This window comes from Carex rostrata, chromosome 27 (assembly GCF_964058835.1).
Source record: "Carex rostrata chromosome 27, lpCarRost1.2, whole genome shotgun sequence".
NCBI classification, from domain to species: Eukaryota; Viridiplantae; Streptophyta; class Magnoliopsida; order Poales; family Cyperaceae; genus Carex; species Carex rostrata.
Window position 1 is genome coordinate 3,986,723 of NC_135944.1, and position 23,984 is coordinate 4,010,706.

The 23,984-nt window shown below is 32.5% G+C and overlaps 2 protein-coding genes across 2 annotated transcripts in view; one reads left to right on the forward strand and one right to left on the reverse strand.

Annotated features, from left to right (window-relative positions):
- The first annotated feature begins 2,282 nt into the window (after positions 1-2,282).
- LOC144544903 (uncharacterized) overlaps positions 2,283-23,984 on the forward strand; it is a 51,342-nt gene continuing 29,640 nt past the window's right edge. Inside the window, exons 1-2 of the mRNA XM_078293447.1 lie at positions 2,283-2,437; positions 2,687-3,377. Of these exons, the coding sequence (XP_078149573.1) occupies positions 2,740-3,377 (638 nt within the window). The 5' untranslated portion in view covers positions 2,283-2,437; positions 2,687-2,739. The remainder of the gene's footprint in view (positions 2,438-2,686; positions 3,378-23,984) is intronic.
- LOC144544761 (senescence-specific cysteine protease SAG39-like) lies at positions 13,810-18,727 on the reverse strand. Its single transcript, XM_078293322.1, has 3 exons — positions 18,307-18,727; positions 17,162-17,756; positions 13,810-13,990 (listed from the first exon to the last, which is right to left on the reverse strand). The coding sequence occupies exons 1-3, from the start codon at positions 18,725-18,727 to the stop codon at positions 13,810-13,812; spliced, it is 1,197 nt and encodes a 398-aa protein (XP_078149448.1).

Consider the following 23,984-nt stretch of genomic DNA (forward strand, 5'->3'; position numbering starts at 1 on the left):
GAAATCATATCTAACGATTTGGATCAACGATTTGGACTTTAAAAATGAAGAAAATAATTGTTGTAACTTGATCCCTCTATATTTGATACATTTAACATGACCATACCACGTTCAAGCTCATCAAAACAGTGAATGAAAAAAATGTTTTCACAAGTCGTTGACAATTGAATTAAATAAACAACAACAAAATAAATAATGAGTATTTTTCAGTACCAATAAGTAGAATTCTTTTTAGAATAATATTTTTTATCTGACCTTCCAACCAATCAATACGATCTCTCAAGCAGTTTTTGTTAAAACATTCTAAGTAATTTGAATATATTGTGCTGATTCACTCCTTTTATTAAAAATACTATTTCACTCTTTTCTTTCTAGGAAATAATTTAGTATCTGATTCAGCAAAACATGTAGCTAAATTATTTTTAAAATATTAAAATATAGTTAATTATATATGATCGTAACTTTTATGGCAGCATTTAATAACTCTTTAATTAATAAGATTCAAAAATTCACTTGGAAGTTGGAACTGACTGGATGTTCCATTTCATCTAATATAATGAATAAATTTATAACTAAAGCTGATGTATAAATTTCTTAGATTGACTAAAAGTTACAAGCTATGCATCCGGAGAAGTGCATCTTAAAAAAAAAAAAAAACCAAATCGAAAGAAGAGAAACAAAAGAAAAGTACAAAGTGCACAAAACCGGATGGTTTAGCCGTGTTTTTTTTTATAAAAACCGGTCAATTGAACCGGATTTTACTGGTTTAATTGCATAAACTAGGGGTGTAAACTATCGGATACGGATCGGATAGTGGTCTTACTGTATCCGTATTCATTATAATTTTTTATCAAAATATATTAGTCAATAATTATGTTACTAAAATATTAGTCAATAATTAATTATGTTATCGTGTTATATTGTTTATCAAAATATATATATATCTATATGCAATTTAATAAATTATTTGTACAATATGCAATTTAATAAATCAATTTAAGAACATATAACATATTTGTTGTGATTTAAAAATGTAAACAGTCGGATACGGATAGTTAAAAGTCTTACCGTATCCTTATTCATTAAAAAATTTCAGATACGGATAGTCTTGGATATGGATATGGATCGGATAATTTAGGTAATTTTTTGAATTCGGATCCGTTTATCGGATAATATCCGATCCGTTTACACCCCTAGCATAAACGGTCCTTTCAGTGAACCAAACCGAATTGGTAACCGGGTCCGGTTTTTTTTAGTTGAACCATCCGGTCCGATCCGGTTTTAATAACACTGATTAGCGCGCTATCTTGGGGCTCAAATTAAATCCTCGGAAGTTAGATTAGGCACATATTCCATCATTTTCCCGACCCGTTTCATAATACAACATGACCATACTCCACAGAAAAATAGAGAGAGAAAGAGAGATATTTATCATCCTGAACAGCCACTGCTATGTTTCTTAAAAGAAGAGAGAGATTTGCCTTGGTGCTGGTATCAGTGGTATGTATTGGTGCTGGTATGTAGTGGAGAAATGCTGCAGAGAGAATAAATGCAAGTAGGCAACAATTAATATCTGGCCCATTATGCAAGGGGTGTAAACGGATCGCATATTCTTCGTTCATTCATATTTAGATCCATATTCGAAAATTAAATACGGACCAATATCCGTGTAGATACATACACAAATATGATTTTGAATTTTAATTATCCATATTCAAATAGTAGATATATACTATATAATTTATATATATTATGTAAATATTTATGTATATATTTACAGATATCTAATCGGTATCTATACGTATCTGTCTAATATCTTATCTTTATCCTTATCCTAAAAATAAAATTGGATACGGATATGATTTTACCACTATCCGATCCGTTTGCACTCCCCTACATTATGCCCACTTCACGGTCGCTTTGTATAAACTTTTTTCTGTTTTCGTCATTGAAAATTTTAATGAATGAAATTAATGCATCCTGTTAAATTTTTATAAAATTTTCTAATACTGCAGCTATTTTTTTTTATTAATAATGCTTTCACCGTTGTAAGAGACGTGTAAAGGTTAATTTATAACATCAATTATATTATAGTAGCAAAATTTTATTTCATTTAGCCAAAATGAAATGCAAGATCAAGTACACAATATTATTTGGAGATATCTATTAATTTTATTTCATTTAGCCAAAAAAATTTGGATTATTTTTTTCTCTGCTTTTGTCAAAATCAAGTATTGATTTTTTAGCCTTCTGCTGGATAGCCTGGATCTCAAGTTTCACTTGGGAAAAAATAACAACTAAGATGCTTCTCTCTGTTTTTTTTTTAATGGTTACAGAATATCCAAGAAGATGTCTCTCTCTCCAATCAACTCTGTTGCTGTCATCTAGATCCATGCCCTTTTGCTTCATATAACATTCACAGTAGAAATCCAAAGTGGTATGTCCATCAATCTTTTTTTTTTTCTAGTTTATACTGATAATTTGATTCTGCTTCATATGAATTGTACTAAAGAAACTTAGATCTAGTGATCAAGAAAGATGTGGTGCTTTCCAATGTTCTTTACATACAAATTAACGTCTAGATGATAATTAAAGTGCATCTCGCCATATTAATTATTAAATCAAATGTGATTCAGTCAATCTATGTTGCTAGTATTTTGATTTACATCACTTATATATGAAACAGGTTTCAATTCAGTTATCAAGTCAAACATTGTGCAAAATAAGATTTCTGATAGTATGTTGAAGAAAGGAAAAGAAAAGGTTCATGAGAGACCGTCAAAGAAAAGGTCTAAAATCTGGAATAGTTTTACTGAGGAACAACAGCCTGATGGTAGTAAGAAGGCAAAATGTAACAATTGTGGAGAACTCCTAGGTGGAGATAGCAAGAATGGAACATCTCATCTTTGGCGACATCTCAAAAGTGTTGATTGTACTGAGCCCCAAAACAAGGATGCAAGAACTACTATACTATCTTACTCTTCTAGAAACAAAGAGAACCAATTGGGATATCTCCAACAAACAAACACAGAACCTTCTGGATCCCAAGAGAAAAATTTAGAAGAGAACCATTTGGGATATATCCAACAAATAAACACAGAATCTTCTGGATACAGAGAGAACCAATTGGGATATCTCCAACAAACAAACACAGAACCTTCTGGATCCCAAGAGAAAAATTTAGAAGAGAACCATTTGGGATATGTCCAACAAATAAACATAGAATCTTCTGGATACAGAGAGAACCAATTGGGATATCTCCAACAAACAAACGCAGAACCTTCTGGATCCCAAGAGAATAATTTGGGAGAGAACCGTTTGGGATATGTCCAACAAATAAGCACAGAACTTTCTGGAAACAGAGATAACCAATCGGAGTATGATCCCCAAAAAAATCGAGAGCTTTTCATGAAAATGGTAATAAATAACAAAACCATGTTGGAACATGTGGAGAATCCTTTTCTGGAAGGGTTTGCAAGATTCCTTCAGCCATCGTATAGCCATGTAACTCGGAAGGATGTTGAGGAAGACTGCCGCACCTTTTATGAAAATGAGAAAGCCCAGTTGAAAGAGAAAATCACCAAGCTAACTTCTAAAGTCAGCCTTAGTCTGGCAGACTTCTATAATAAAAAAGACCGAAGTATAATATTATGTGTTGCAGCACATTTTATTGATAATGATTTTAAGTTGTTCAAAAGAATAATAGGGCTTGTGGAGTACAATGATTATGAGAGAGTCCTAAATGATTGGGGACTTCGCAATAAAGTTTTTGCACGGTCAACAGAAGGAATTTTGACAATATATGCAGAGAAGTCCAGTCCAACATTGGATGTGGAGTGCATTCTGAAGTGTTTTCGTTCAATAGCTTTTAATATCTACTATGAAATTGCATCAGACATAGAGATTATTAGAGGAATGATGAATGACCTGAATGAATTTCCAGAAAAAATGTGCTATTTCAACGAAATTGCAGCGCAACATAATCTTGCTTGTAAATTTGAATTTGTGTTTACCAACAAAAGAGTACTGGGTATTGATCTCAATAATTTAAATGAAGCTTGTACCTATAAGAATGTTCTTTGCGCATTTATTGACATGAATGTAGGATGGAGCAAAGTGGAAGAAGTTGTTCCCCTTCTAAATAAAATAAATGATGTGGTTGTGATGCTCTGTTCCCATGAATTTCCCACATCAAATTTACTTCTAAAATATGTTTTTGAAATCACTGATGTCCTATCAGAGGCTTCTCCTGTTTTATCTGGTGGTATCAAAGATGCTATTCAAAAGTCCCAAATATTTTTGGATGGGTATTTGGCTCGTTGTAATTATATACTGCTGATTGCTTCATTGTTGGATCCTCGGTTCAAATTAAGATTCCATGAACGCTGCATTGGGAAGTTCATTAGCAAAGAAGAAGATTTTGATAAATCCTTCTACAATTTGTACAATAAATATCAACGTGAGAGCACAGAGATAGACAAATTTGATGGTTTATCTAAAATACCAGAAGTGAAAAAGTATTTGAAAGGTCGGGTGGAAGAGGGAGATGTGAATTTTGATGTGTTGGGTTGGTGGAAGGATAATGAATTAGAATACCCGATTCTTTCTAGGATGGCACGTGATATTCTTGCTATTCCCGTTTCTATCTCATTTACTTCAGAAACAGAATATGAGGAAGATATTATTAAAGAGATCTTTCGTTCTACAGTGGACAAAGAGATGTCCAAGGTCTTGGTTTGCTGCAACAATTGGTTGAGAGCTAGTCGAACTACTGGTATGACATCCATATATATACCTTTTTTTTAATAGTTGTTGATATGATGTTTACTTGATTTACTTTGTCACATGCTATAAGTTATTTACAATAGTGATGGAGTACTTATTTATTTGACACATGCTACAGCCTATAACAGTTCCTGTAGCTTATTTTGGCTCATGCAATTTCTTCTCCTCATCTTCTTTTAGATAGTTCCATTTAGAGAGTTGATAAATAGCACTCTGTTTTTCTCGGATCTTAAAATTTAGAGAGTTGATAAATACACTTTCCTGAGTTTTGTTGTTGAATTGTTCAAACTATTAGTATAGTCAGGGCGAAGTCAATTTCCATATTCTGCTGTTAAAAAATTAAAGTCATTTATTAGGGCTTCATATATTGAGTAATCTGCATAGTATGCAAACTCGGCCGAGTCGGACCGGAATCAGACGATGCCCATCCGATTTTTGACCGAGTTACACGGTCACCAATTTTTCATAGAAAAACTAGATTAAATAGTGGTGATTTGGAGGCGGTTCTCTCCAAGATAAGCCAATTCTGCCTTTTATTTGCGTCAATTTGGGTTTATCGGAAGAAAGCGTAGTCGATTTGGGAAGAAAGAAGATTGGCACCTGTGGAGAAGAAAGGCCAATAGACACATCTTAAATGGACTCGGTGTACAAGCCTTGAAGTACATAGATAGAAAAAGTAGTTGGTCCATTATGAACCAAGCAACGAAAACACTCTTATTGAGAGATGGGGCCACCTACAAGATTTAAGACATATTAAGCGTTGCATTTAATTTTTACTTCTTGTCTCCATTTCGGTCTTCATTGGAGCCATCCATTTCCACAATATTTTGCAATTTTTATGTTTGTTTTTTCATCTTGTCTACCCCCCTCTGTTTGATTTTCTTCCTCTATTTTTCTTCTATATATTTATTTCATTTAGAAACCAAAACTATTTTATTTATCAATTTTTTTCTATTATTTTTAGTACAAAACAAGCTTTTGTCAAAAATATCCGAGTTTCCGATCCGATTCAGACGATTTTGACCGATTCACCCGATTTTGATTCTCCAACCAAGTGACCAATCCCAATTCCACTTTTACTTTACTAGTACAAAGAGTTTCTAATTAGAATTAATTGGTGGCACATATAGCAAGCAAAGAAAACTATATATGATTCAAATGCATGAATGTGTCGAGGTCTTATATAAAATATAATCATAAACAACGAATGTATGGTTGCTGTAAATAATTTCATATAGTTTAAATAAGAGCCACATTTCATTATCAATATTCTTGTGCACTTTGTATACATTGTTTTTTCTTAGAACATAACATGAAATAAACATAGTTCTTTTTAGATAACTTGAAATTAATAAATAGAATTTAACACTAATATATATTTTTATATATTATTTGTGATTTGAAGCAGGTAATTCTATGGCTGGCATAGAAAACATTATTGAGAGGAGACACCTTGATCAAGCTTTCTCTGAGTACTCAAATAGAAGTAATAGTTGTGTATATGATCAGATAGAATGCCAAGAGTTGCTTGCTAAGCTGGTAATCTCATGTGAACTGCCATTCCATTTTGTGAAGAGTACTTGGTTCATAGCATGGGCAAAAAACCTTCAGCCATTGTACACTCCGGTTGATGTGACATATATTAAGACAAAGTGCCTAGGTTTCTATCAAACAGAGAGACAAAGGTTTAAAAATATCCATAAGAAAACCTTGGTAAATTCAGCCCACCTAGAAAGAGTTTGCTTTAGTGCCCACCTAGCAAGAGGATACCCCACCGATTATGTCTGTGTTACAGCACACTTCATTGATAATGATTTTAATTTGGTCAGAAGAACAATTGGTATAAAGATTATAACCGATTTGACGCCTTGGGAGATAACTACACAAGTACAGAGATGCATGGACAATTGGGAGCTTCCTAAAAAGGTACTTGCATTTACAACTAATCAAACAATAAATATTGAGTCTACCAAGGAAATTTTAGATGGGTTGACTTGGGGTGCTGGGGCAATCAAGTTGCATTGCATTATCGATGGGTTGTTCAATAAACTATTGAACTTTATAAGGAATGAACTGAAAACAGTATTTGAATCTACAAGGAAGATGATAAAATTCTTTGTAGAAGATCCGATGGCGATGCATCCTATTAATCAACCTGCTATTGAACCTAAAATTCTTCAACTTGATGATCATAGAAGGTGGGACACTACATTGAATATGTTATCTAATGCACTTGCATACAAAGATGTTTTTTATGCATATAAAGGTTATAATGAGAGGTTCCCTTTATGTGAAAATTGGAATGAAGTAGAAAGTGCTGTCGAACTTATGAAACCAATTTATGAAGCAGTTACCATTCTCTCTTCCTCTCAATATCCCACATCAAACTTGTTTCTGAAAATTGTTTTTGAAATCTATGATGCGCTATCGCATGTAGTTTTCTATACAAATAATCAATACGATAAAGGAAAATTCTTAGATTGGTTGATGAAAGTTTCAGACAGCTATTTGAAAGATTGTAATGATGTATTGCTAGTTGCCTCTCTATTGGATCCCCGATTCAAATTGACCTACTTGGAACGTTGTTATAAGGAACACATCACTGATAGAGATAAAATTGAAAAAATTATTGGGAACCTATGCATTAAGTTAAAAAATAAACATGATTGGGGAATGTTAGAACTTGAGACATACTTGCAAGAAGGCTGTGTGGATGTCAGAGGTGATGATTTTGACATTTTGAGATGGTGGAAGGATAAAAAATCAAATTTTCCAATTCTTTCAAGGATAGCACGTCATATTCTTGCTATCCCTGTTTCTTCACTACCCTCCGAGTTAGCTTTTTTTGATCAATTTCGTTGGAACCCAGAAAATAATTTGATGAGGTTCGGAAAACCTGCGAATCAATTGGGTCCAAGGACATTAGAAGCTTTGGTGTGCTCTCATAATTGGTTGTCAGATGCAAGCAGTAATGGTAAGTAACCTTCATCTTGTTATGCTTGTATAATTTTAATTTTGTAGTGTTTTATTGAAACCTGTACCAGCACAACTTCTATTAATATAAAGAAATCTTTCCAGCATTTAGCAATATTTAAAGTCATTCATTTACTTTGAACGTGTAGAGCATAACTTTGTAATTTAAATTTTCTAATAGACGGTTATTGTGGACAACTATTTTCATCTTTATTTAAAAAAATATTTGTTCCAACCCAAAAGCGAAAAAGCTCTACTTACCTTTTAGATTTAAAATCTTTATTTGTTTTGTCTGGGCCAGCTGCTACATACCAATAATGGACGTTTGAAAAAAAAAATGGTCTATAATTGGATTCCTGTAATGGAAATATGAATCGTGAAGTGCCCTTGCTTGATCCCAATTATTTGATTATGTAACAACACAATATTTTTGTTGATGCAATAATTATTCATCCAGTTTAGTTGATTATTGGCCATTTTCTTCTGATGAATAAAATTAAGAGAAATTTACGCAAAAGAAGGCAGCAATTGACTTGGTAGAGAAGCACATTCCACCATCATACAAATGCCCATTACGAGCCTGTGACTTCTGGTCCATAAGGTTTCTTAAGTATGACTTGAGTGGAAGAATGTCAGAAGAAATAGTAGCCATAGGTGATGCCAAATTGACTGCTGAGAACATGCAGTGTCTCATCGAACCAATTGACAGATGGAGTCCTAGCTGGTGGTACTACCTCATTTTTCCAGAAAAAAATACAAAAGACAAATGGATTCCTGATGAGGTACGTTTGTGTTATATATGTATAATGAGAAACCTTCTATCTCAGCAATGCTTGGTGGGGTCCAGTTCCATAATGCAACAATAGTTCTAATAGTTTTGCTCCTTGTTTTCCATTTCCTTGATTTATTATGTTATCGCATTTACCAGTTGTATAATTCTGGGCAATTGAATCAAATTGTGTTCTTAATTTTTAAGCTTAAATTTAATCATGGATAGTTGTATAGTTAAATGCCTAACTGGCATTCATACCAAATGTTGGCCAAAGGCGCTACTAAGCACAATATTTACGATATTTGATTGTCCACTTTCTCAAGTTTCAATCATTATATTCCACTCTTAATTACAAATGAATAAATTTCACAGGTTATCAACTGCTATATTGGTATCATGAACAATCAAGGAAGTACATTGGGTAAAATCCTGATACTTAGCACATTTGATACTGGGCTATTGGAGTTACGTGGATCATCAATAAATGAAAGAAAGAAATACATCATCGAGAAGGGGAAGGATTTCCTTCAAAATGAACTGGTAATTTTCATTAGTATATGAGCTACACATTACAACTTTCAATTCTTATTAGTTGGAACTCGCATTCATAATTTGTAGGTGTTCTTGCCAATTTTCGAACAAAACCATTGGTTTGTTGGGGTTTTCAATGCTTCAAAGGAGCAATTCCAGATATTAAATTCCTTGAACTCAGAGGGCGCTACTTACAAAGAAACAATTCATAAGCTGGTATATCTTTTCTCAAATAAGTATTGCTCGCATATTCTATCATACTATGTAATGATTATCATATATTTGCATTTTTCCATTCAGAGATTAGGAATTCAAGTGTGTATTGATGCTGCACTTGATTCCCAAGGTACTCTACCAATATGGAGACCAAAGATCAACGTACTTAATTGGCCTATATCTGTTATTTCGAATTTACCACAACAAAAAGACGGGTATGATATTTTACATCCTTAATTGTTCATTTGATTTCCGTAGATATTATATCATTTGATTGAGTATCCCAATTGGTGTTTTAGGTGTTCTTGTGGTCTATATGCACTCAAATACATGAAATTATGGGATGGATCAAAGCTTGCTACTGAATTCACACAGGTACACTATTAATCTTTAAAATGGTTTATCTTGCAATTTGCATAGAAGAAATAAATTATTGTTCATTGTATTTATATATGATGTATTCAACTTGGCAGGATGACATTGACTTGTTTAGGAAACAACTAGTTGGTGAGCTAATCTTTTCAGAGCTCAATGAGAAGAAGGATATCCAAGATGAAATTAAGAAAAAAAAAATATTTACAAAAGAACCAATAGAATCAGAAGAATCAGAAGAATCAGACGAATCAGACGAATCAGGAGAATCAGGAGAATCAGACGAATCAGACGAATTAGGAGAATCAGAAAAATCAGACGAATCTGAAGAATAAAATATCAACAAGAATTAACGCCCCAAGTCCTCCTTCAAATGATTTGGTTTTGTTGTACTTATTTCAATTTAAGAAATAAATTATAATTTATAAAACTTCTATTTGTCGTTATGTGTACAAATGGCCCACACAAAAAGTTTTGGGGCACAATTGTGTGGAACTGTGAAATTTATTATTGTAAGCTTATGCATGAAATTGTTCTCTTAGCACAAGTTACTACAGAGTGATTGTTTACAATTTATTTCCTTACATTTTTCAGCAAAATGTTTGAGAAAACATTGCAATTTCTTACATTGTGCGGTCCCAAAGATTTCATTTATTAATTTCAAAAAAAGAGAAAATAATATGCGCCTAATCTAATGAAATTAAGAGGGTCCGCCAATTGGTCCATTTCTTTTCTATTTCTAAAGATTTTATTGACATAATTTGATTGTCAAAAAATTTCATCTTTTCCAATTAGCTTAGAGGGGCTTTTCCTTTTTTTATTTAATGAAGGTTTTCTTTGAAGCCATTTATTCATCAAACTAATAAATATAGTACTCTAAATACTATTTTCAACTTGCTCTAAATGAAATAACTTTTTTTACTTATAAAATGAAAATATTTTGAATTATAGTGGTCACTTTTTGAATTTTTAGTTTATAGAGGTGGAAGCACTAATTATTAATAAACTAAATCCGTCTCTTACTGCAGTGAAGGCATTATATTAAAAAAAAAAATTAGCCACAATATTAGAAAATATTATTAGAAATTTAACAGCATACAATTATTAATTATATAAGAAATTTAAAAGATGAAGGTATTGTTTGTGTTAATAGACAAATTCCCTGAATCTCATCAAATAAAAAATAAATTCCAGTAGTCTCAGTTTGATTTTGAATTCCGATTAGATGATTTAAGAAGAACGTCAATTCTATTTCCAAAATTAGGAATTTGTAAGACTTTTTCACCAACTAAACGCAAGCCTAAAGTCGTTTTCTAAAACAAAAACAAAAAAGAAAAAAAGTCAAGAGCAAAATATGCATGAATTAACATCTCAAATGTCACAAGACAAATGTTTATTTTCTTTCTCTGTCCTGGGTAAAAGGATGATATTAAGAAAGTCGCTATGTTCGATTAAAATTGAAATAAGATAGGTAAATTAAAATTTTCTTAGGTTTTTAAAAATACATCTGAACTCTTCGAAATAAATTTATTAATCGAATTAAAATCAAGCCGAACTAAATTTCAGTTTTTTCAGTTGAATCGATAAGAAGATTAATCATAAACATAAATATTTTTTATTAATTTTAAAAAAAAATTTAAGATGGATTTAAAAAATTTATTTGGTTTGGTCTAACTGGTGTTAAACCGATCCAAGCAATATACATTATGTTATAATTTTTGAATTTTTTTTAAATATTTTGTTCGGTTAGAGAATGAATTTGAAAATTTTGATTAATTTGGTCTAACTAGTTATAAAAATTTCTGAACCAAATCGAATAATTAAGCCAATTTTAAAATGAAACAAACCGATCCATTTAACCGAAGAAACTGAACTGTTTAATCTAAATCCTATCAATTATGTTAAGAAACCGATTAAACCGGACCGATGAACACTTCTAACTATGTTCACATTTTTTTTATTACCTTGGCTCTCTTTCCAGATTAATGTAGTTGCTTAAAATGTATCTTTTTGAAAATAAAACAAACTCCTTATTCAACAACAAACTCATTATTTTTTTGCTAATTTTATATATATCATTAAAAAAGATAAATTTAAAACAATAATATTAAATATGTAAATTGAGGGACCCGGGATGCAGTCCCTGATGTTTGTTGTTTATTTTGAATAAATATGTTTCACCAAAAGCCTTTATGAGGAAATATCGCGGCTCTACTCACTAGTGGAAAAACTGGAATCAGGATCGGTCTATCTGTATCGGGTGTACTAACCAACCGATACTAATACCTATTTGGATCGGTTTTAAAACTAAAACCGATACTAAAAACTAATAAAATCACAGGTCATGCACTATCAAGATCGGTTCCTAGCTTAGAACCGATTCTGATACTATCAGGATCGGTTCTAAGCTAGGAACCGATCCTGATACTATCAGGATCGGTTCTAAGCTAGGAACCGATCTTGATTATTAAGTATCAGGATCGGTTCCTAGCTTAGAACCGATCCTGATACTATCTGGATCGGTTGTAATCTAGGAACCGATCCTAATTATAAAGTATCAAGATCGGTTCCTAGCTTAGAACCGATCCTGATAGTATCAATTAGGATGTGACCACGTGTTAGTCGTGTTTTATAATTGCAGATGGACCGCAGTATGAGATTAATATTTCTTTTTTACAACAACCGATCCAGATACTAACTTTTAGGATCGGTTGAATAACCGATCCAGATTAAGCTTTGTATCTGTATCGCCCTGGTCAGGAACGATTGTATTCCGTTACTAATATGGGTATATAACCGATTCTGATGCTATTTTTTCCACTAGTGACTAGCACCGGATTAAGACAAGAAAAACACCGTTGAGGACTTCAACAAAAATTTCATCTCTTCGTCGTGCAAGTGGCTCACACAAACAAATATTTGGTTCGCGTACTCCAAGTGCACCCAAGTCAATGAAACCGGCGCTCTATATATCTCTCTGACTGAAGGACCCCTGTTCGCCAATGAGTTTCATTCTTCTCCGAATCAGCTTCATCTCTCTGCCTGATAGGTCCCACATGCCAGACCTTTATTCAATTAAAGATCTTGTCGGCTTTGACTAAGTCAAACATTATATAAGAGGCACAAAAGTGTAAATTGACTATACAGGAATATTTATGACACTACCCGAACCTTCAATTTAGTTTGAAATATGGTGAATTGACCAGCATAGGAAATCACTTTGAAAATTTTAAAAATTTGTATGTACACACAATTCGTGTCATGAAGTCAACATTTTGAATTTGTCATCTGAAAACAATCCGCTTGCGTAGATTCAAAGAGGACACTAGTGTATCCGATGAACTTCCTTTATAGTCTTCATTGTTATAATTAATGTAGGCTTCATAATAATTTAGGTCCTTTTTTCGCCAAACTAAATTTTATTACGTACGTGCTCTTGAATTTCATTTGCATAAGTAAATAATTTTTTGTTACTTATCATATGAAAATATATTGAATTATAGTAGGAGGAGGGATCCACTTACAACATTTATAAGTTATAACATCTTATAACAATTTGGTTTTGCGAATTTTAAAGTCCAAACAATCGATCAAACCGTTCAATATGATATCTATATTAAAATATACCTGGACATAAAATTTTACATTTTTTTAATTTTTTTACAATTTATTAAGTATTTTAAAAAACTGCTATTTTTATATAATTCTATACCACTGAAAAACAACAGTTTTGTAAAATAAATAGTAAAAAAATTCAAAAAAATAAAAATTTTTATCTCCAAACATATTTTAATATAGATATAATGTTGAACGGTTTGGATCGATTGTTTGGACTTTTAAAATTGCAAAACCGAATTGTTGTAAGACGTTGTAACTTATAAATGTTGTAAGTGGATCCCTCCTCTTATAGTAGTTGCTTTATTAATATTTAATTTATAGGAGTGGTTAGCCTATGCTAATTTTTTTTTTTTTTTTTGGTTACTAGCCCGTAGGCATCATCATTTACCAGTAAAAGTGCATTACAAACTCAGCCTAATACATCAAGATATCAAGATATTCAACATCTGAGCTGTGAAGCCTATACTGGCAAAAAAACTGAAAGCTTTCATCTATCCTGAAAGAGAGGATATGTATATCCTATATATGTGAACTGATTGATTCTAGCTGAATTTGCCAATTGGTTTGCTCTTTGATTTTCCTCTCTTGGAATCTGAGTGCAACAGTAGTCCGGGTGATCTCATAGCAATGTAGCAACCTGGATTAGCTCGGCATAAGCTCTCCAATCCGCTGCCTGAATTTGTTGCAGCATCTTCGGTAGCCTGAACGTCCCAGCTAGTAATTCTGTATCAGTGCAAAAACACACTTGGCTTTACCCAGATTAATCACAGCCCGCACAGCAATTAGAAGGGAAATTGTTTCCATTTGAAAAGGCGATACTGTATCTGATTTATAGATGGTTTCATACCTAAGCCTATGCTAATTAACCTTTTGATATGTCTCTTACTCGGTGAAAGCATTATTAATAAAAACTTAGTCACAGTTGTAGTGAAATTTTATAAGAAATTAACAGGATACATTACAATTATATAAAAAAAAATGATCAAATATATATGAAGGCATTACTTTTATTTATTACAGTTTAAAATGATGAAAACAAAAAGAGTTTGTGCGCAAAGTGCAAAGCGACCGTTAAGTGTGCATAATGGGGGCAGAATTAGTGAACAATTACTAAAGGCCCGTACATTTATAATTTTGTTCCCCAAAATTAATAAAATTAGAGAAATGCAGAAAAGCCCAATATTTGAATTCTGTTACTTCAAGCCCACCAATCAAATCTACGGCCCTGATTGTGTTTAATAGAGGTGCATTTTTTTTTTTCTTGCCGCTGCTATAGACTATTACTGTAGCTGAATCTAAATTTCTCCCTAAATCTCCTCAGATAAAATCAATTCCAGTAAACTCATCACTGGTCAATGTGTCAGTCTTGTCCCAATAAAATCAAAATATAACAGACCTAATTAAATAAGTGTTATAGACTATTATTGTAGTTCTTCCTTATAAGGTTTATCAAACCATTCTGCAGAAGTTTCATTGTTATTTCAATTTTTTTGTGACTAAACGGCTTAAGAATTGTAATAATAAATAAGTGTTCCATTACAAATTAGTACTGCGATATGTGCTTTCCTCAGTGGGCTAGTTTTTGGGGTTTGGTGGAAAAAAAAAGCCAGAACAAAGAACATGGCGGGGCAAGCCTAATTAAATATGCATGAATTGACATCTCAATATCAAAAGGAGACAAGGAAGTCACTATGTTCACCATTTTTTAAGACCATATTAGCCTTTCTACCAAATTTTATTGGGTAGGGATAATTTCTTATTTATCTTTGAAGATTTTAATTTATCTTATTTACCTTTCAACTGTTACAAGTTAATTTCTCTTATTTACTCTTATGTAATTAGTCTCATGCTAATTTTAATTAAATTTTTAAATATTTTTATTTAGGAATTATAATTCTAATTAATGAACAAACGATATTATCAAATTAAGAATTCTAATTCTAATTCTAATTCCTGACTGTGTGAGATAGTGCGCGCCTTCATTGTTTGTTAACAATGAACAAGTGTCAGATTTAATTTTGAGAATGATGTTGGAGTTTAAATTAATTATCACTTCTGATTTTGTGAATTTTTACAAAAAATAAACATCACTTAGTTTTTGGAATTTATTAATTTATTCTTGGTCAAAAATGGATTTGTTAGTTGGATGGATCATTGCTTTTGGCATTATCAATGTTCGTTCTGATGTACAAGTAATAATATGATTTTGAATAATCTACTTGAGATCGAGCGTCCCATTGGCTTTCTTTCATCATGTAGTTTGTTAATCTATAAAATTCTAGTTAAATAATTTTGTTCAATTAAATAATATACAAAACCTCAAACAATGTAAAACAATGAGAAGCTATAATTCCACCATTTTTTAATTAAAAGAAGCAATAATGTCGGTTTAATAAATCCCAGAAGCATAACTGAAAACATCAGGAGGCTTTCAATCCATTTATTCAAGAAACTTATAAAATAAACAAAAAGTGAACAAAACCAGGTTTGTATTTAGGAGCTCTCAAGAGAGGAATAATATATTAATCTGCCATTAAGTAAAGGACAAACAACAGATTTTATCATCTTAGACCAAAGTGTTTCCGAAGAGAGGAACTACCAAACAAAAGAATAAAATCAACTTCCAACAAATTAAGCCACTCCATGCATCCATCGTCAACGTACCAAATCAATCACATTTGAGTTCATATAAATACTACCTCACATTTTAATTCATACCTCCTTCATGATTGAATGCATGTGAGACATACTGTTTTGAAAAAACTATCACCGCACTTTTCATCTTCTTAAATCCGACTGTAATTGATGTGATAGTTGTTATGATATCATAGAAAGAACAACATATTTTGATTGTGGTTATGACATATATTTATTTGAATTATATATAGTCTAGACAGATGAATGTTACGGATAGAGCAAAACTATTATTATATGACAATATGATTTAATTTGGACTTATGATGTAGTTTACTCGGAACATAATTATTTTGCACAAGCATTTAGCTAGCTAGATAGTTCTTGTAATGTTGAAATTACCACATTTTAGGTTGGAAAAAAAAAAAAAATGTGGCCGGCCCATATACGAGATTTGTATGCTTTAATAGTCGTGCTAGCTATTCAAAAAAAAAAAAAAAAAAATCAAAAGATGGATGTATATCAAGATTTGATTAAATAAAGTGAGCAGAGATTGTCTTCCAATCGGACTGCAACTAGTGGGACCAAACATTGTTTTGCCTCGTAAGCACAACTTCAAAGCTAGATGCATGTACGACTTAAAAGCAGATCCATTTTTGTGAAACACTGTACTAAAAGGGTGTGATTTTTGTGGAAGTTATTCGTTATATTTGTTATGTCTCCCACAAGAAGAGAGTCCGACAACTACCAATTTTAACGACAATTAATGATATATATATATATATATAATTAATTTTGGTTGGTATGGAAACGTCATATTCAATACGTACTATAACAGTTTTTGAAACCTCTTTACAATTGAAATTGTTGTGCTAATTTAGATAATGGCACTTCAGGTAGGGATCACGATCTGTGGTCCCGTCAATAGTTGTCCAGATTGATTTGTTCCTACTTCTGTGTTAGATCAGGATCTGTGATCTGTGTTAGCAAAACCAACAAATGCATCTTCAACGTAAGACATGAAAATTAAGTCAGATCTAACATGCCATTTCTGGTAGGAGAAATAAGTCAGAAGTGAACTCTCAATTTAACATTTGTTTTTCTGAATTCACAGAAGTATATTATTATTCAAGATACATGCAACAAATATATATAGTGTGCTCCCGAGTAAGCACAACAAAATGATAATATGTCATTATTAAATCCACAAGCAAGTGATCACGTGTGTTTTACGAAACAAATTATTCGTGTCAAATTTACATTAGAGGGTAGGAGGGCTCCATGGCGATACCACACAGGCCTGCAGTGCTAGCGACATTTCGCTGCATGCAGATGTAGCCAGACTCCCCCCATGAAGTGCCCCATGAATTCTTCACCAGCCAATAGGGTGTGCCAGTTGAGCAAGGGCCGTATCCAACTACTAAGGCGCAATGGTCTCGATTGGTCCCACATGGCCCCGTGAAAATACCACTTTTATAGAATTGGAAAGCAGAGCCACTTGCATCGATGATAACAGATATAGGCTGGTTTGCTGCAGCATTCCTGAGACAAGACTCACAATTACGCGTTAGGTCTTGGTATGAGTAGAGTGAAACTGCATAGTCGTAGGTCTTAGGATAGTTGCAGGAGCCCGCTGAACCAGTGGAACCACTAGTATAAGGGTAGTCTGACTCGGTCGTTATGCCGCCATTCCAAATCACCCATTGAAAGGCATAGTACATGGATCCTCCATTACATGCAGAGCACCAAAAATCACAGTCCAGTAGCTCTTGCTCGGATAAGCTCAACAATGTTCCTGTCTTGATTTTGTTTATACCCTCCATTGCACCGGTGGCAGAAAATGCCCAGCAACTACCTGCATTTTGAGCATTTATAAAAGTTCTTCATTCCGTCTATGATTTTGATACATTATTTCATCCAGAGAATATTGAAGTTTCTTTACATCTATACAAGTATGCAAGTTTTCAAAAGACATAACTGAAAAAAATGGAATGGACAAAATCAAGATACACCCACCGATAAGAAAAATAAGGTCCGGGATCTTACAATCCTGGGGTGGAATGCATCACAAGTCATTGCCAATTCATGTTTCTTTTAGTTACAAAAAAAATATATCTTCATTTAGGAAAATTTGCAAACAAAAGTGATCAAAACTTGATAATTAGCTGTAGAAGTTATGCACTTGTCACTTCCTTAAATTTTATTTTTAGGAGCTGGGATTTAAATCTAGAAGAAGACATATTGGTGTAGTCTGAAAACTCAAACGAGCTACAGAGATAGAGGTCCCCTTCCCTAGTTTACATTTTTGAAGGATTTAAGCAATCATTATCTCAAATTCTCAGTTTTGAATCAATGAAGTAATTATGTAAAAACATGACAAGTGCATGAATCTAGCTTTAACTCACTGCAATTGCGTTGATCCTTCACGGGAGTTACAGCACCAGAAGTTCGCCAATTGACGCAAGTAGGAGCTGCGGTCAAATTTGCATACTTGAATGGAGTGGCCTTTTTCGAACCGCTAGGGCTCTTGAACCCAACGTACTTTTTCACAAACTCTTCATTAGTAAGGTCTGCAAACTCATTGAGGCCCAAAGTATATGTCATAGCGGGTTGCTTGTTCGTCGACTCGATAAATTCAAAGTTTGCCTTAAACACCTCAAAACGATGTTGTTTTTCAGTGTCACTACCATAGACACGTCCAAAATCACTCATCCATTTCTCATAAGCCGACAACAATGGATCCTCAACTGCGGCAACAAAAACTAGGGCCCCGAAGAGAAGTAGAACAGAATATAAGGGTAGAATAGTGGTTGGGAAGGTAGCCATTACAAATATATTATACAGAGTTAGCTAGGAAAGTAGGAGACTTAATATGCTTGTGAGATTGGATCGATTATAGAACAACAATCCCTTATATAGATGTTTCCACCTCATGTCATTTTCGTTCATGGCACATGGTCTCTGCTTAACCATGTTGCTTCCTTTATTAAATATTCACAATCCAACTATATTCAAATACAATGGACGAAAAAGACCTTCCACAACTATTTTTTTCACTTGTTTGGAACAAACAAAATATATGAAAAATAGCAAACTGCACTGGAATGTAGAATAAATTAATAATTAAAACCAATCGAAATGCACAACAAAATAACTACTACTATTTTTCTCATACATACTGCACACCATCTATTACTTTCAGCTTAATTTTCAATAGTCAGACACATGAAATTACGAAATATTTCATTAAAAATTTGTTTTAATTTAAGAAAGGAGAAACTCCACAAATTATCCAGAAATAGACACATAATAAAATCTTTTACAATCATATACATCAAAGAATATTTACGGATAAAATTAATGTATGACATGTGTGGCTCATCATCGTGGATTAAATTGGAATCAAGAAAATTAAACTTCATAAAGTTGGTTCCTGACTTTGAGATGGTGGCGCCTTCATTATTTATTAACAATATACACTGTCTGACTTAATTTTGAGAAATTTCATACGATAAATATTAATTGGAGTTAATTAATTATCCCTTCAAATTTTGTTCCTTTTTACAAAAAAGAAACAATACTTATTTTTGGGACTTTATCAATTTATTTTTGGTCAAAACTGGATTTGTTAGTTGGATCGATCATTGCTTTTGGCATTATCAATGTTCGTTCTGATGTACAAGTAACAATATGATTTTGAATAATCTACTTGAGATCGAGCGCCCCATTGACTTTCTTTCATCCTGTAGTTTGTTAATCCACAAAATTATAGTTAAATAATTTTGTTCCAATTAAATAATATACAAAACCTCAAACAATGTAAAACAATGAGAAGCTGTAATTCCACCATTTTTTAATTAAAAGAAGCCATAATGTCAGTTTAATAAGTCCCAGAAGCATAACTGAAAACATCAGGAGGCTTTCAATCCATTTATTCAAGAAACTTAAAAATTAAATAAAAAGTGAACAAAACCAGGCTTGTATTTAGGAGCTCTCAAGAGAGGAATAATATATTAATCTGCCACTAAGTAAAGGACAAACAACAAACATTAATATTTTATCATCTTAGACCAAAGTGTTTCCGAAGAGAGGAACTACCGAACAAAAGAATAAAATCAGCTTCCAACAAATTAAGCCACTCCATCCATCGTCAACGTACCAAATCAATCACATTTGAGTTCATATAAATACTACCTCACATATATTTTAGTCCATACCTCCTTCATGATTGAATGCATGTGAGACATACTGTTTTGAAAAAACTATCACCGCACTTTTCATCTTCTTAAATCCGACTGTAATTGATGTGATAGTTGTTATGATATCATAGAAAGAACAACATATTTTGATTGTGGTTATGACATATATTTATTTGAATTATATATAGTCTAGACAGATGAATGTTACGGATAGAGCAAAACTATTATTATATGACAATATGATTTAATTTGGACTTATATGATGTAGTTTACTCGGAACATAATTATTTTGCACAAGCATTTAGCTAAATAGTTCTTGTAATGTTCAACTTACTACATTTTAGGTTGGAAAAAAAAATAAAATAAACGTGGCCGGCCTATATACGAGATTTGTATGCTTTAATAGTCGTGCTAGCTATTAAAAAAAAAAAAATCAAAAGATGGATGTATATCAAGATTTGATTAAATAAAGTGAGCAGAGATTGTCTTGCAATCGGACTACAACTAGTGGGACCAAACTTTGTTTTGCCTCGAAAGCACAACTTCAAAGCTAGATGCATGTACGACTTAAAAGCAGCCCATTTTTATTTTTGCTTGTAACTTGTCTACTTTATATAGTATCGAATTTGTTTCCTAATTGTTCTTTGTGCCGTCTGTTGGACTCTATAGAAATATCGGAACGATAGTTGTTTCAATAATTGTGTTGTTAAAACAGCTAGAACTTTAATTCTCCAAATTAAATCATTACTTTCTTATTAGACAGGAAATGTTAAAGTCAGGATCCAGCAGGGAATTAAAGAATGGCTACCTCTCCTTGAAGAGGCCATCCCCTTAGCTCATTACATGCCCTTGGAACTTGTCCCGTACCAGCCACCAGAGTCTATATTAAATAGTATTTAGAGAGTTAGTGGTGTGTTTTAAGCTTTTGCTAGGTAATAATAATTAAATAATTGATGTGTTTAGTTCTTTACTTTCTTTCACACTGAAAGTCTGGCCGCACCTAATTATTTAAATGGTAGGTATGATCACTCTCCGGTAACTTTACCTACTCAATAATATGTTAATTGATTAATTTCCTTCGTTTATCCATTTGACATGTGATAAGTAGTGTTGTAACAAACAACCATTTAGACTGATTAATTGGTCGATTAATCATTGGCGGTTACCAAGCCGTTATAATTTGTTTCTAACTAATTAGCTAATTAGTTTCAATTATGACCGATTATTTTATATTATTCTCAATTAATCGCTGAACGGTATCCTGTCCGTCCAACAATCACATACCATTATGTACAACACTGGTAACTATCCAATGACGACGCAATTCGATTGGGCAAAAGTATGAATAAGAAAACACGTGATTATCTTATTAAAATTAAAATCTATATAACAACTATTTTATAAATATTGTTATTTTCTAAGATAATTGATACTTATAAATTTATCTGTAGTGAATTTTATAATAATTAATGCGTAGTTATATAACTTTATTTGGCACCGTCCGTATATATTGAAATTGTTAGTGCAATATATAATACAGTAACATTTTAGTAACTGAGATATATTTTTTTTTCGAAAATATAATAAAAATATATTTTTTGATCAAATAATTAATGATACTACTATTACTAACATGCATTTTATATTGCTATATTACTTGATATTGTCCCTTCTTTTTGAACTCATTTTTTTAATATATGAAAAATTATACAGTAGAAAATAATTCAATGAATGAACCAAAAGCAACGCAGAGCGTCATATTTAATACATATTTAAATTCATATAATTATGCATTGTCCACAAATCAAAGAAAAACTACGTAGTCATTGAACGTAGAATTCTTAGTTTTAAAATATTCTAATTGCATGCGTAGTATATATGCTTCTATTTCTTATCGAAGTCAAATCATTAAATAAAATAATGTGTGACATTTATATATCATTATTTCTCAAAAGACTTCACAATTATTAAATAACTGTTTTTGATTCTTCATTTGTATTCATTATGAAAGGTTTCACAATTAAGCGCACCAAAATATTGATGAGCTTAAGAAAATATTTTTTTTTTTCTTTCCTCTCTCCTTTAAACAATGATTTAACTTTAGACCTCAACGAAACATTAATAATTTAGACCGGACTAAGTTGAAATAATCAATTTAAGCCTCCTTAGCTTTAGTCCACAACCAAACACCACCATAGTACTTAAAATATTTGCATTAGTCTGGTAAATAAAGAAGTTCAAATAAAAAAGTCATTAATTAAAACAATGAAAAGAGAAGCACAATATATCGTTGGGATAAAAAGCTCCAGTTGGGAAATGTAAATTAATTTTTCTTATTCAATATATCGACAGCTGGCTATTGGCCAACTATCCTTCAAAAAAAAAAAAAAAAAGAGAGAAGCACAATAAAACATGTAGCATCCTTTTAAATATGTTATCAAATTTGATTCAATATTTAAACCGAATCTTGATGTGATTCGGCAACTGCAACCGAACATTGGTCAAATTATGTTGATAAAATGTTAAGAAATTGAAAATAAATGGACCAATAAGTCTTCTTCTGAACCAATTAGGCACATTCACATATTACATCAATTTTGATTTCTGACCAACCCGTTTCTAAATACAAACTATACGCCACAGAAAAACAGAGAGAGAGAGTTCCCGTCCCGTGTTCTTTTTTTTTAAAAGTCGAGCTGGCTTTCTCGAAAAGAGAGAGAGCGTTTTTTTTTTCCAATAAAAAAAAAATCAGTGAGAGTGAGAGAGAGCTTTTTCAAAAAAGAAAAAGAAAAAGGAAAGTAAACTGAGAGCTTTTGAAAAAGAGAGAGCGTTGGCACCAGGCACCAACCTCTGCCTCCGACTCTTTTTTCCAAAAGCAAAGAGAGAGAGAGAGAGAGAGAGAGAGAGAGAGAGAACAAGTTTGTTAAGAACAGCCAAGAAGATCGAGTGATGTGCGAGATCCATGCGGTGCTTTTACAGTTGTGAGGTCAGCTCATTCTATTTTTTGTTGTCAAATTTAAGTATCTACCTCATATCTGACCAGGTTTGTTTTAACAAAGTATGTGAAATCTTGGCTCACAGGTATTTTATTTTTTATTTGATGCTCACAGATTTGTTAAGAACAGCCAAGAAGATCTCTCTCTGCAATGAACTCAGTTGCTGTCATCTAGATCCATGCCCATTTGCATCAGCATAGATCCAAGGATTAGATAACATTCACAGTACAAATCCAAAGCTGTATGTCCAGTAATCTCTTTTCTTTTTGCTAGTTTATACTGCTAATTTGATTCCGAGTTATGAATTGTAGTAAAGAAACTTAGATCTAGTAATCAAGAAGGATATGGTGATTTCCAATGTTCTTTGCGTACAAATTATTGTCTACATGATTATGAAAGTTTATTTTGCCATATTAGTTAGTAAATCAAATATGATTCAGTACTCTAAGTAGCTCTTATTTTGATTCACATCACTTATGGAACAGGTTGCAATTCCATTGTCATTTCAAACATCGTGCAAAAAAAGATTTCTGATAGTATGTTGAACAAAGGAAAAGAAAGGGCTCAAGAGAAACCACCAAAGAAAAGGTCTGTCTGGGATTGTTTTACTAAGGTAGAACTGCCTGATGGTAGTAAAAAGGCAAACTGTAACAATTGTGAAAAACTCCTAAGTTGCGATAGCAAGAAACACGGAACGTCTCAACTTTGGCGACATCTCAAAAGTTGTGGTGGTACTGAGCCCCGAAACAAGGATGCAAGAACTACTCTACCATCTTACTCTTCTGGAAACAGAGTGAACCATTTGGGAAATTCCCAGCAAACAAACACAGATCCTTCTGGATGCCAAGATAATAATTTGGGAGAGAACCATTTAAACACGGAACCTAC